The sequence below is a fragment of the Botrytis sinoallii genome (assembly GCF_014898435.1).
Source record: "Botrytis sinoallii strain Bc 23 chromosome Unknown BSIN_011, whole genome shotgun sequence".
In the NCBI taxonomy this organism is placed as follows: Eukaryota; Fungi; Ascomycota; class Leotiomycetes; order Helotiales; family Sclerotiniaceae; genus Botrytis; species Botrytis sinoallii.
This window is the reverse complement of record NW_024066038.1, coordinates 258,115-272,672: the sequence shown is the minus strand read 5'-3', so window position 1 is coordinate 272,672 and position 14,558 is coordinate 258,115. Positions and strand designations below refer to the sequence as shown.

General features: G+C 41.7%; 4 protein-coding genes across 4 annotated transcripts; 2 read left to right on the top strand and 2 right to left on the bottom strand.

The window, feature by feature from the left end:
- Positions 1–292: 292 nt before the first annotated feature.
- On the bottom strand, positions 293–1,673 carry EAF02_006747 (uncharacterized protein; the record flags this gene model as incomplete). The annotated part of the gene is given in 4 exon segments (XM_038902795.1): positions 293–924; positions 940–1,116; positions 1,143–1,569; positions 1,593–1,673. 4 exon segments carry the CDS (start codon positions 1,671–1,673, stop codon positions 293–295), a joined length of 1,317 nt encoding a protein of 438 aa, XP_038757116.1.
- A 2,179-nt stretch (positions 1,674–3,852) lies between these two features.
- On the bottom strand, positions 3,853–5,804 carry EAF02_006746 (uncharacterized protein). The gene is made up of 4 exons (XM_038902794.1): positions 5,620–5,804; positions 5,497–5,565; positions 4,613–5,434; positions 3,853–4,559 (listed from the first exon to the last, which is right to left on the bottom strand). Exons 1-4 carry the CDS (start codon positions 5,620–5,622, stop codon positions 4,053–4,055), a joined length of 1,401 nt encoding a protein of 466 aa, XP_038757115.1. The 5' UTR covers positions 5,623–5,804; the 3' UTR covers positions 3,853–4,052.
- Positions 5,805–6,069: 265 nt separating this feature from the next.
- On the top strand, positions 6,070–8,078 carry EAF02_006745 (uncharacterized protein). The gene is made up of 4 exons (XM_038902793.1): positions 6,070–6,511; positions 6,615–7,100; positions 7,151–7,455; positions 7,530–8,078. Exons 2-4 carry the CDS (start codon positions 6,837–6,839, stop codon positions 7,702–7,704), a joined length of 744 nt encoding a protein of 247 aa, XP_038757114.1. The 5' UTR covers positions 6,070–6,511; positions 6,615–6,836; the 3' UTR covers positions 7,705–8,078.
- Positions 8,079–12,340: 4,262 nt separating this feature from the next.
- Positions 12,341–13,831, top strand: EAF02_006744 (uncharacterized protein; the record flags this gene model as incomplete). The annotated part of the gene is made up of 1 exon (XM_038902792.1): positions 12,341–13,831. One exon carries the CDS (start codon positions 12,341–12,343, stop codon positions 13,829–13,831), a length of 1,491 nt encoding a protein of 496 aa, XP_038757113.1.
- Between the last annotated feature and the right edge of the window lie 727 nt (positions 13,832–14,558).

Sequence of the window (14,558 nt, the reverse complement as noted above, 5' to 3'; positions counted from 1 at the left end):
TTTCCCCAGTTTTGGAATTGACTCGCATCCAATGTTTAGATTGCCATTTCGCATGTTGTCCATATGCGGCATTGATGCCTTCAGAATGGAGTTTGCTACCTAGAATTTGAGGATGATGAGAGTCATGAATAAAGATTTTAAGGTATCAAGGTATCATCAGGCACTACACCAATGTTAGATGGGCTATACACTGCACTACTGATACTATTCATGATGATCATGATGATTGATGATCGTGAATAATCTTTCTATATGAAGTTTACATTTACATATGATCAGAGTGATGATTCAATCATTTCAAATCGAATACGCCGCTCTTCTCCAATCGATAACAATTTCTATATAAATTCGAAAGGCCAACCCATTGATATCCATCGCACTTCGAATCTGGCTGTTTGCACACGAGGGCACACACGACGGGAGTTTCAGACTCATCAACACTATCGGCATCTACGACTGACATGGTACCTACAAATAGACATTCAACCGTCGAGAAATTCTCAACGCACCATTCTTGATCCTCCGAAACATCCAGATCCATAGATGACCACATAATTAAAACGAACTCATCAAGCATTTCCTCCACCAAGAGCGAAGTTTCGAAAAGACCTGATCTTCCAGGACCTCTGTTTCGATGGCTGTGAATCAGTGTAGCGGATATGTATGTAGCTCTGACTCTTATTGAGCCAAGTTTAAGAGCCGTACGAGAATCGTTAGTAACACCAGACATATCTGTACCCTCAAACCTGAAACATTCGTGAACCTGAAATGATGTAAAGGTTGGTCTGCCATAGAATGCAGCTGTTCCTACTGGAAACATGATAAGTGATATCCAAGACCAGCTTAGTGCTGTAGGTCTGTCAAATCGATATACTATTCTCCCAGACTGGAGACTAGCGTCCCACAACAAAGCCCTAGCAATATCTGTCTCTCATAAACCAGCTAGATATTTGCTCCCGAGTCGCCTTTGGAATATATTTGCTACGCCCAGAATAGCAATTGCTCGATCATCATGCTTAGTCAGAGCCAGCTTGCAATATTCACCCACTATGTTCAGCCATCTATCCAATACCGCACTTTCCGATATCGAAAATATATCTTGGTTGATGTTAGAGTCTAATAGTGGATAGGTTTCTCCAGACCCGCGCATTCGCAGAAAAGACCACTCCTGCACTCCAGTATCATTTCGGATGGGTGAAAATGTAGTGTACGAGAGGCAAGCATTCGCTCTTGATAAACCCAGGCTCTGGTCAAAAGTGGAAGCGCATCGTTGTCAGAGGCAGCCGGGTGGTTGTATCGTCGTTTCCCACTGGTAGTAAACCGGCGGTGAATTGGCTCGAAAGATGGCCTAATAAAGACCTTTGAAATATCATTACCATCATGAGGTATCTGAAAGGAGCTTATGGAGACACCTCCGAAGAAATATTTGATTTCACGATCATTGAAACAACCCGCTGTACTATACTTGGCTGCTGTTGCGGCAATATTTAGATAGCTGTTGGTATAGATATCGGCCATGAGCACAGCCTCTTTCTCCCAGTCATCAGAGTCGTTTGCACAATGCAAAGTCTATCTATCCATATGTAACGGACACGTGATTCCCTGAATATCTCGATTGCGTCTTGGAAAGTCTTTGGAAGGTTGCTCCATTCGATCCCCTCTTTATGGGACATTAGTGTTTCTTTTCTTGTAGTGATCACATGAACCAATCCCTAACAATGGCTGAGAGTGCCGTATTTAAGCTTTGTTGTGGCTTGATCAAAGATCTGGTCTCTGGTATCCATCAAAACAATGGATGGAAATACAGGAGCATTAAGATCCAGAATTCGAGAAGGTATGAATGAAGCTGATATTCTGGCAGTTGAGCATGGTCGATGCTGGGAATCACATATCGAGAGCCAGTTTTGGATAGTGTCTACACAACTTCGACTTGAAATATCAGATGGCACGTCGCAAGCGGTGTCAATCATTGGCCGATACCGAGGCTGACCCTTAGCTAATGTATAATACTGGAAGCGAATAGGTGTGCTGATTTTTGGGTGATCCAACTGTAGCTCAAAGGGGAATGTACGATGGAATACAAGTTCTCCTTCATACCATTCTGGAACATCTACTCATGATGATGCGACAAATGACACAGCCTGAGCTGACACTCTCTTTGAGCATAGATGACTCGAAATGTAGGCGATATTCCACAGTCATTTCAGGAGTGACATGTAACGTCCATTTATATTTCCCACCTTCTAGCTCCCAATTGAGATCTAAGCATGTTTTGCAAGCAGTCATTTCGAAGTTCTAAATATTTGGATTAGCATACCCGAGGAATAATTTGTGCATGACTGCAAAGCTGATCGCAACTTACTTGGAATGAATGTCGGTATCAGTTCCTGAAGTGACGTGGGTTTACGAGGTATTTGCAGCGTCGTGATATCTGAAGCTTGAATTAGAATGTCATCGAAATCTTGAGTATTAGTATAGACCAGGTCCAAAGATGTGAATGATGATACTCAGATTCATCAATCATAGTCCATGTTCTGATCATATCATTATGGACATCAATACTGATGGTGGTACTGCCAGCGCATTTAGTCATAAGCCGTTGAGTGGTACAGCGTATGGATATCATACATCTGGGACCCCGAAGGATAGTCATACGATATCTTATGTTGTACTGCATATACAATCCACAGGGTGGCATACTCTGCACAACCTAAGAAAACACGTGCTAGCCTGGTCACATCTCGGTAAATAAAGGAGACTTCAAAATTCAAAGTACACTGAATATCGTAACATGAATTCGATATAGTGCTGAAGTGGAAGAAAAGCATAGTAGAAGATTAATCAGTAGATTGGCTTTGGATATAGGATCTCTCAATGTTGAATAAGAGAGCTCGATGAATGCGTTATATGAGACCTTCAGTACAAATAGAAAATTCCTAGAGCAAAGCTGATGGGGCTGAGTGCACTGGCATAATTTCAAACTTAATCAAGCCAGCAATATAAGAAATGCTTCTCACCTATCCAACCTGTCTCTTCCTCCTTACAACCTGTCAATTCACCAAGTTCAATAACAATACCCATCGCCCATTCAAATCGTGTGCTCAAAATTAAAACATAAATCTCGAAAGATTCGAAGCTACCAGCACTCGCTGCCTCGATTTCATAGACACCCCAAATAATGTAGACCATATCATTACATATTCTCGGCTCCATTAGTTGCAAATGAACCATGAATGAACGAAATGGAACTGAGTAATAATGTCAGATATGAGTGTCGCTTTTCCGTACTGCGGAATCATATGTGATATCAAAAAAATATTCATCATCAACAATGACGCATCAAAGCCATGTTATTGACTCCTACATTTCAGAATCAGTGAGTACTTCAATGAGTAAGCTATCAATCTCCCCCCTCTCTCAATCCCAGCACCATCTATCAAAACACCAATACGGCATGCCAACAAGTATGTGCAGAATCAAGGGTTTTGAGGCTATTTGAGGTTGTGAATGGAGCCGGGAAAGCACAGAGGGTGTCATACCATGTTTCGAACAGCTCAAATCTGGCAAGCCATGTCCCAAAATCGATAGGAAGCCATCACCACTGAACAAAAGGTGCCCGAAATGTGTCGATGGAGATAGATGGGAGGTAATTTCTGGCTCAAAAAATGTTGCAGACCATATTCAAACACACCGCACTATCCAGCGAACATCCACACGCTTTCAACCTTCTCCAAGCGAAGCAAGCATGAAGGCTGGAGTGTCAAGTATATGAGCCACTTGGCTGGAAAGTTGGTGGACTTTGTACATATTCAAATTATCAGCATGGAAAGCACAGGACAAAACGAGAGATGGCATCATGGTATCTTTGATATTAATTCAATAGACATGCATACAAACCCATGTTGCACAACCGAACAGAACAAAACGCGAATTCATGTCGAGCAATTAAATGCATTCATTAACCATGGGATATCTAGAATACACGAGCTACGAAAAGAAGCATACGCTCTAGCTCATCGTACATTTCCCTCATCTCATCACCAATCTCTCCTCTACAAGTACAAACCTTCAGGCTCGCCCTCACTCTTAGTCTTCAAGACACGTTCTCTTGCAGCTCTGAAATCAGCCATTTGGACACGCATTCTACGCTCTCTCAATGCCATCAAACCAGCCTCGGAACAGATCGCCTTGATATCAGCACCGGAAAGATCATCCTTTTGGTTGATAAATTCTTCCAAATCGACATCTTCGTTCAAGGACATCTTGGATGTGTGAAGAGTGAAGATCTTGCGTTTAGTATGTTGATCAGGATTCTCGAAAAGAATTTTTCGATCAATACGTCCCGGACGAATGAGAGCAGGGTCGAGAGTATCAATCTTGTTTGTAGCCATGATAACCTTAACATCTCCACGATCATCGAAACCATCAAGTTGATTAAGAAGCTCCAACATAGTTCTTTGAATTTCACGTTCTCCACCGGATGTAGATTCATAACGTTTAGTACCGATCGCGTCGATTTCATCAATGAAGACGATGGATGGTGCATTTTCGGCGGCAACCTATAAATATTAGTATTCGTCTTACCCAAAGTGAACATTGAAAATATGCATACCTGGAAAAGTTGTCGAACAAGTCTAGGTCCGTCACCCAAGTACTTCTGAATCAACTCACTACCAACAATTCGCAAGAATGTCGCACTTGTTTGATTTGCAACCGCCTTTGCCAATAAAGTTTTTCCGGTACCTGGCGCACCATAGAGAATAACACCCTTGGGAGGCTTGATACCCATCTCCTCATATAATTCGGGGTGTAACAAAGGTAATTCGACTGATTCTCGCACTTCTTGAATCTGCGACTCGAGACCACCAATATCTGCGTAGGACTCCGTTGGAGCTTTGTCGAGCTTCATCACTGAAACCAAAGGATCCGTATCATCAGTAAGAACACCAACAATCGAAACGGATTTATGATGCAGCAATACACTTGCACCAGGCTCCAAGAGATCTTTGTCGACAAATGACATGATGGAGACGTAGTATTCCGGTCCAGTAGTACTTGAAACGATAGCATGATCATCATCAATCATTTCCTCCAAAGTTCCAACACCCATTGGACTACCACGCATATCATCAACACGACCTCTTTCATCGGCATTTCTGTCAGCGGCGTCTGCATCACCACCAGCGTTGGCGGGTGCTGCTGTTCCTTCCTTTGCAGCCTTGGCCTTTCTCAAACGTTCCTGATTCTCAACATATTCTTCTTCGAGGAGCAAATGATCGTGAATTCGTTGCATTCGAAGATATCGGAGTTTGCATCGAGACGTCGGATAGACGGCTGGTAACTTTGCGGAGGCATTTGGACCGGCAGCCTTACGCTTCTTGCGACCGATTCTAGTTGTTGGTCTTGGGGGTGGCTCGTACTTTGGCTTATCCTTCTATTGTCGGGCAATCAGTCCCTCGTCCATTTCCTATCATTATTACGAATGTGTATATGTACCTTCTTAGACTTGTCATCTTTTCCATCTCCACCTGGTTGATTACCACCAAGGCCGGATGGTTGTTGACCCTTTGAGATTATGTTAATATTGTCGCTCATACAAATCATGGGTTGGAAGCCTACCATCTTGTTCTTGGTAAATCAAGAAGCTTTCAGTAGGAAGGTAAAGGATTTCGTATGATCCAGATTCTTGATGAGGGATATTCGGATGTAGTTGTGGTGGTTGAAGTTGAGAAAGGTGGTATATTTTGTTTGTAATAGATAGGTAGCAACAGCTTGGATGCTCTTTTAGCCTTCTACAACGATGCAACAAGGCGACAAGAACGACGCGAATGAATAAGAAGCTAGCTTGGCTTGGACCACCTGGGCGATTCGATAAGTGAAAGTCGTGGATGCCTTAAATTTATGTGGCCTTACCTAAGCCTTCTCGCCTTACACACTCAAAGTATCAGGCATCAACTTTTTTGTTTATTTTTGGCAACAGCAGTGAATTCGAGTGATGCCCGAGAGTCGGGATGGGATGGGATGGGATGGGATGGGATGTATCTATTGGCTTGCTCGGATGTCATTACTGCGCTGCTTGCAATCATCATTCCCTCCACACATAACAAATCCATCGTACGAAGTATATCACTTCTTTCCATTGACAGAAACACGTACAATCAATATACACACATTCCATCTACACGGCATATGTTGGGTAACCTTTGGGCATAAAGGTGGACATAAGGGCTCTCGTCATATTTGAACCCATTCATGACATTCTTTGAAATATCATTCATTCTCTTCACTCCAGTCTCACCAGCTTGGATTCTGTATCCCGTTTCCCGTATGGTACGATACCGACTACGATAAACATTCAATTGACTGGCTCGACTGGTAGGTAGAAAGTGGGACAGCTATCCACTTATCAATAACCCCGCCAAATTTAGATCCTCAAGCATCCATAAAGTGCGAGTATTGGTAACTGTCTTGGGTTACATGAATACACCACTACTTTCAAAAGGCTTTATTGGTAAGTGCCTTGTCTTGAATGTCACTCTTTCTTCGTCCTCATTATTCGGCGTATTCTATCCACTACGACCCTCGAATGACCTTCTTAATCTGACTTGAAATAGTTGGAGAGTAACAGCGAAATCACTATATCATTCTCGATACACATTCACCACCTAGGTTGTCAAAGAAATCTTAAAATTGTCTACACAGAGCAATCGCGAAGTCGTCGAGTCCAGTAAGACATCATCCTCGAGCCCGATCACAAGATTCAATCTCGACCTCGAAACTCGAGCATACAGCCTCGAACCTCCATCAACATCAACAATCCGATTTACAGCACAAACATGTCTTCCAATAGAATGCGTCGTATTGCCAAAGAGCTGAACGATATCGCCAACGATCCTGGCGCTCAAATATTTTGTCAAGCAAGAGATGGTAATGATAGCGATCTGACCAGCCTTCGAGGTTCTTTTCCAGGTCCACCAGACACACCCTATGAAGGAGGCACATACTTAGTTGATATCAAGATTCCCAATGAATATCCATTCAAACCCCCACATATGAATTTCGCGACCAAGGTCTGGCATCCAAATGTCAGCAGTCAGACTGTAAGTTTTAGTCCTGTAGGGAACGGAATTAAATGTTGACGTTTGAACAGGGGGCCATCTGTCTTGATACATTGTCCTCGGCCTGGTCTCCGGTTTTAACCATCAAGTCCGCCCTCCTTTCCCTTCAATCTCTTCTCAGCGAACCGGAGCCAAAGGATCCACAAGACGCCGAGGTAGCCACTATGTTGATCAACCACCCTAAGGAGTTTCGAGAGAAAGCACGCGACTGGGCAATTCATTATGCTGGTGCCCCAAGAGTCACCAAATGGTCTCAGGCTGCCGCCTCAAGCCCCTCATATCTCCCTCCGGTCAAACATCAATCACAAGAAGAGAAGGCGCGACAGGAGATGTTGAAGTATGCCAGTTTTCCTTTAATTTTCCCCCTCGAACGTTTACAGTAGATAGCAGACTAACAAGAAACCACAACAGATATCAAGGATACAACAAGGCTCTGGTCGATCGCTTCGTATCCATGGGATTTGACATTGAAAAGGTAGTCGATGCATTCAACTTCGTTCATATCGACCGCCATGGTGGGGAGGATTACGAATTAGAGGAGGCTTATATGGGTGATATCACAGCAAGACTTCTTGGAGAACCATGACTCATGAATGATCTTCGACATACAATGAATGGTGGTTGGATGAATGAATGAATGGACAACCAAAAGGAACATGAATGGCGCACAACTTTTTAATCAAAAGAGGCATAATACTTTTGCGATTTAAACGTACGACCGAGATTCAAGAGAATAATTTCAAGCTCATTGGCTTTCTGTAAAGGTATACAGAATTGCTATATTATGAGTACAATCAAGAAATGGTGAAGATATGGATGGGGAAACGGCATCTCGGAATTTGAGCCTTCTCCAGGAACAAAGCTTCATTAGTACAGGCGTTGGCATGGATATCTATCCACATGGCGTTACGTATAGCTTTCTACTCAATTACATATCAAATATTTATTCAATTTTTTGCTTCGAGCTATGTGATTTGAATTTATTGATGTGCTATCCAAAGACAGAGTAAGAGATTAAGAAAGTAAGTATACTCGTATAGTACTTACTCAATGTTAGATGCTCTGAATTTATATCCAAATTGCGATATCTAGTTATAAGAAAGGTTGTTTCGATATGACATTCTCGTCTTTTACTCACCCATATCGATTTCTTAGTCAATGATGTACAGGCTATATCTTTCTGCATGGCTTATGATAATAGAATCATGTTAGGGAGGGCATGAGTTGAGAGATATTTATTCATACTTGATATTGTGATTTAGGGCTGTGCGATGTGGAATTTTTGGGTATGTGGGATGTGGTATGTAATGAATGGGGGTGTAGATTGTGATGGGGATGAGGGTGGGGATGATATGGAGTATGACCATTGAGCATTAGATATTTGTAGGGTACCTAGTTGAGAATGGGTGTTGGAACTTTGTATTTTTCTTTGGTTTGGTTTTAGGGGTAGTTTTGGGAGTAGATTTGAGTCGAATTTTGACTCTTGAGTCGTATTCTTGGTTTAGATTTGGGTTCGGATTTAGGTTTAGATTTGAAGTGGATGGAAGGTAGATGGCTGAAGGGTAGAGGGTAAGGGTAGAGGGTAGAGGGTAGAGGGTAGAGGGTAGAGGGTAAAGAGTAGAGAGTAGAGGGTAGAGAGTAAAGGGTAGAGAGTAAAGAGTAGAGAGTAGAGGGTAGAGAGTAAAGGGTAGAGAGTAAAGAATAGAGAATAGAGAATAAAAGATAGAAAGTAGAGAGTAGAGAATAGAGAGTAGAGAGTAAAGAATAAAGAGTAAAGAATAAAGAGTAAAGAATAGAGAGTAAAGGGTAGAGGGTAGAGGATAAAGGGAGGAGAAGGAAGAATTGGAGGGGGGAGGGGAGATTTGCAGAGGACTTCGCTTGATGGGGTTGCTAGTTTGTTGTGTGAGAGTTGGGAGTTCAGGGATGAAGAGGTTGAGGGGATGAGGGAATGAGGGATGGAAGGAGTGGGGGAATGATAGTGTGGGTTTGAGATGTTAGATATTAGATATTAGATACTTGGGATGTATAAGAAATAGATATATATACAAGATTTGTGAGAACTTAGAACTCGGAACTGGGACTTGAGAACTATTGAGGGGATTAGCCTCGGCTGGCTAGGCTGAGTATCTGGGTAGTGAGTAGTGTAGGGTAGTGTGGTATAGGTAAGTTGTAGTGCTTTTTCATTCCTTTTTGGGTGTGAAGAATCAATTAGTATTCATTTCTTGACGGTCTGTTTATTTTGTGTAGATAGTTGCATACTACGGATACTTGATTAATTTGTATTTATTTTTTAGGGGATATTACTGCCTGATTGGATTTATAAATGATCGTAAGCGAAGGGTTTTTTCTTTTTTCATTGTTTTTATCTTTAAAAGGCTTTAAAGAATGATTCAAATACTAGTAAATTAACTCGTTCCGTAAATCACAACTATTCATAATTATTTAGTCGCTCAAATCGAAAATTGATGGAGATTGAGAGTAGATGTAAGACTTGTTGAACACCGGTATGATTCTCAGGGTGAGGGAGAATAGAAAACCTTAAAAAGTGGATTGTGGGATGTGTGGATGTAACAGGGGCTTCGGTTAAAATATTCGGGAAAAATGTAAGGTTGAATTAGTACGGTCTTGAAGTAGAATTGTATGAATCTGTGGGTTTTTGGATTGATTGTTTGGATTTTATTTTCATTGAATTATTGTAAGATTTAGTTTTGTATTAGAAGATTGATTGGTGGTTTGTTGGAGCTGGGGTTCGTTGGCTGCGGATGGTATGTGTGTGTTGCGGAAGAAAAAGAGGTCTTGTGCGGAGAGTAGTGTTTTTGTTAGATGAGATGGATCAAAACTCTTTGATTAGGCTTTTGAAGCAATTCTTTACATTGGTTATTGAGTTTATCGCTTTAATGTATAATTAGATCTTCGATCTATCCACACCGTCAATACACTTACAGTGACTAACACGCATGTACCAGGACCTTCAGGAATATTGTTCTTAATTGACTAACATCATATCCTTTGCTGATATCATGTGTTATCTCTTCCGTCTTCCCAGAATATCAATTGAGATGATGGATTGTGTGACTGACCTTTGAGGCATAGCTTTTACCGGTTTCTGGGAGCCTTGATTTCAGATCGAGGATTATGAAAAGATTGTGTTCGGTAGAAATGAACACAGTGAGGTCTTCATTAATGTATGGGATTTGGCAAATATCGTTACTTCAGTCCTGAAGATTTGAATGGATCTTGGTATGAGCGTTTGGAACAATGAGATTTCCATTTTTCAATCAATCTTGCACAATAAGTTGCTATTCTTCAAATCAAATTATGGACAATTAATCCTCATGTCATAAGTCAAATTTGAACAATGAGGTCTCATTCTTTGAAATTTTCATGAAAAACGGCTTTTTTTAGATTAATTATAAAATCTCTTTTCTCCAAGCCATATTCGAACAATAAGGGTATGTTGTCGATATCAGGCTAGTGCATTGAAGGTTCATTTGTCGGAATCAAAATTGAAACACCTAGGTATCTTCCTGGGCTTTATTTCTTTTCATTTGTCGTCTAAAATACATGTTTCTCCGTCTCTATCCCTGTTAGTAGCTGCACAGATATACTAAGAAATATGGGCATAAAATCAAAAGAGAAAACAGTAACCTAGGTCTAAACACATTTATTTTCTTGGAAGTGTCTCATATAAGGCTGATGCTCGCTTACCAGTCCTCGACGGTATGATACTCTTTGTTAGGAAGAGACTTATCTCGAGCATCAATAGGCTTGTGATCCACCAAGATCCTAATCTCAATATCAAAGCAAACTTCGACAGTTATAAAATTGCTGTGATCAGAGAGACACAGTGTATAAGCTTGCTTGTTCTCCATGTTATGGTATACTCCTTCTTGGTAGAAAACGAATTCTGGACCCACAGAAGCATCCCTAGCGCAAAGCTCGTTGGCACTATGGCTAGTGTGGTTACTCGTGATTAATCTTCCTACAAACGAGTACGAGGGCCAGTAAAAGTGGTGCTGGTACTATTGATTGTCATTGAACTATTTGTCATCCGTCCCTGACTAAGTAGCAAACCATGAATTGTACATAGAAAATGCCGAAAAGACATCATTCATGTCCTCCATCCTTGAATCTTACAGCCAAGCTCAAATCTCTCTTTTAGCCTTTCTAGAGCTACGCGTAACAACTTTGACTCCATGAAAGATTACGAGTATCAATGCGAAATAGCGAGATGTCAATGACAGGCGAGTAAGTAGAAAATGTGTGCCACATGAGAAGCAACAAGTACAAGGAAGTGGCCATTCAGTGGGGATGGATCTAATCGTTTATCTTCTATATTCTCGAGATTCATATGTCTTTGCCTCCGAGTATCAAGTAAAAGGTAGTTCCATAAGGTATGACAAGGTATAAAATCTAGAAAAATAAGCAGAAGAAGAATCTTATGTATCTCCATGGTCATGGAGTGCAAATTCCAAACTGAAATAAGAAGTTCAATTGGGATAATTGCGTGGCTATTCATATTTGAATCCGATATAGCATTTTGCCGACCATTAAAACGTGGAACTAGGTACTGTAGAAATGTATCTATGTACCTAGGTAGGTATACGTAGGTAGGAAGTTGTTTGTTCTGCCAAGCGAAGGCGGTGAAAGAGCTGCTGTCTCATCCACCAACGACCACCAACAGCCACACCTTGAAATACAAATCAATTGAACCCACCAGTCATGGTCAGATGAGTCGATCTATCAATAATGTGTGCGGTATGTCCGCGCCGTAGCTGAATCACCTATTGATATTGTTAAGAAACGTATGATCTTCTAAATAATGCTGCACAATCCCAAAGTCCTAGCGATTTTCCTTGCACACTATTTATCTTCTAAGAGTATTTTTCAGGCAATATAGAGACTACAGCTACGCATACTATCAATCTAATCAACCTGCCCAATGATATCGTTGTTTTAACTTTTGCTGAAATACTGGAGACTGTCGGGTTATGGAAGGCTCTTGGCCTGCGAACAGTGTGCAGCACGTTTTTGTACCCCAACAGACCCATCATAATTGCGCTAACAATCATACAGGACATTTTGAGGTATAAATTACAAACGCAATATGTGTCGATTATATCAAAAATCCTCATGGTCCTGTTGATGACGCTCTGGAGATATGCCGCAGACACCCTCCCAGTAAATTACCCCGTATCACCCCTCTTCTCATACACAAAGAAATGAAAGTCAACACCAGTGACATGATACTTACTCAAATGCATCGAGAAATTATTGCTGTGTCTAAAATTCATTGTCTGTCGGAGGAAAAACAGAGTGAATTGGAACTCGCTGTATGTGAAGCTGTAGAGGAACGATTGATTTGGGCACCATCCAGCTGCAGGAACACAAATGGAAGGCGGCAGTTAAGCTTTCTCGCTTCAAGGCTAACGCGGACTTACAACCCAATACCTATAGTCGACAATGATATTCCAGTGGATACGATCAACGCGGAAAGAATACCTGATATGCAAAATAGACTCTGCATTGCTATCATCGCCAATGAAATTGCATACGTACGAGTCTTGCTTGAAAGTCACTATGCAGATGCCAATTTTAGGAACAAATACTTCGGTAGACCGTTGCATCTCGCTTCAAGATACGGAAGAGTCGATATAATACAGGTTCTTCTACACCATGGCGCCGACTCCAGCGCAATTCAACCATATTATAGCCCTCACTGGACAGGAGGTTTAGGAGGAGAAAAGTTCTTCTGTTCCTCGGGGAGCGCGTTACGTGTAGCCGCAATGAATAGTCACTTTGAAACAATGAGATTGCTTGTACAACCACGCTATAATGCAGTACTACCCCTTTCCCACGAAGAAATCCAAGTGGTCCTTCGTGTTGCGGCGAGGACGGGATCTGTGAGAATTATTTTGTTTCTCATGGACATGTTCTACGGGTCACAGGCTGAAAGGAAACATGCAGAAGAAGAAGTTATACTTCAAGCCGCTTCTTGGGGAAGAGAAAATCTACTTAAAGTGATGTTGGAACGTGGTGTAGATGTCAACTGTATTGCGGGACCGAATCACACTATGCCATATTGGTCGCCCATTCACTGTGCCGCTTACAAAGGCTATGCGAAAATTGTCCTCTTACTGTTGTCAAATGGCGCCGAACTAAATAGTGTGATTGGCCGGAGATCAAGAACCAACCTTGGTATTGGATTTTATGCGATGAGCTTTGCAGTCGCACGAGCTCACAACGAAGTGATTCATGTTCTCATAGACTATGGCGGGATTGTGTTGAAAGAAAGAATACGCCCGGATCCTTCATCAAACACGACTCTATTGAATATAGCCGCACAATGGAGCCAGCACCATACGATGCGTTTGTTGTTGAAAGAAGGGGGCGATGTTACCGAAATAGGCGAGCAAGCTCTGCATGAATATGCCGTCAAACGCGGAGATCTCTTGATGACACGTCTTCTTATCGATGCTGGCGTTTCTCCTTGTGATAATCCCAACAAAAGCCACCAACCAGTGCTCATAGCAAAATGTCATGGATGGCAGCACATTGTGGATCTCTTAATCAGTGCAGGGGCTGGTGATATCAACCCATTTGATACAGATAAATACCCTATCGACACGAATTTTCCTAGATGGCTATTATCCTCTAAAGCAAAACAAGACACCGCGGCAACTGTGGAATATACGAGGCAAATATTGATTTGATGCAACGAGAAAACTTTGTGGATTGCAATGCGCCATCGAATAAACCCAAGGAATGTTTTTCTCGAAAATATCTGGTGCAGTTACAACTCATGCCAAAATTCAATTGATCCTAAATGTTGGCATTCAAGTAATTCGGAATTTTTCTTCCTGAATTAAATCTCCTCTCGAGGCACATATGATTTCAAATCTATTGATGCCCTAAACCATAGTCTACCCATCCAATTCAAGCAAAGTTAGAAGATCAGATTCAAGACTTTGTCGCAGTGAAAAGTCTTGCTATCCCATTCACCTCATCAAAATGATAATTCATACGATAAGAATGTAGCATAAAGTTTGCACATGAGGCTAAGTTCTGCAATCTTAATACCCCAACTAAGCTGAGATGAGATGTGTTCATAAATATCCCTGAACTTTGATCCTTCCCTCACCAAACATATCCCCGTGGTACAGTGGTCTACGTAACGCCTCCACCCAAGCCATAGTAATCGGGGCCCTCTCAATCGGGCCAAAAAGGGGAACAGTTTGGTACAGTCATTCTATAGTACGAAGTTGATTGGGACCGAGAGGCGCTTAACAGCGCCTCGAAGTTTTGCTATTTTGTTTTCTGTGTTTATTTTTGTTTTTGAAGATTTGATTTTGAGTGCTTTTGGTTCGGTTCGTCAAATCGCTAGAGCGTCAATTTGTATTTTTGTGGGTCAATTCTTTTCTAAGCGACGTCGAGGTTAGG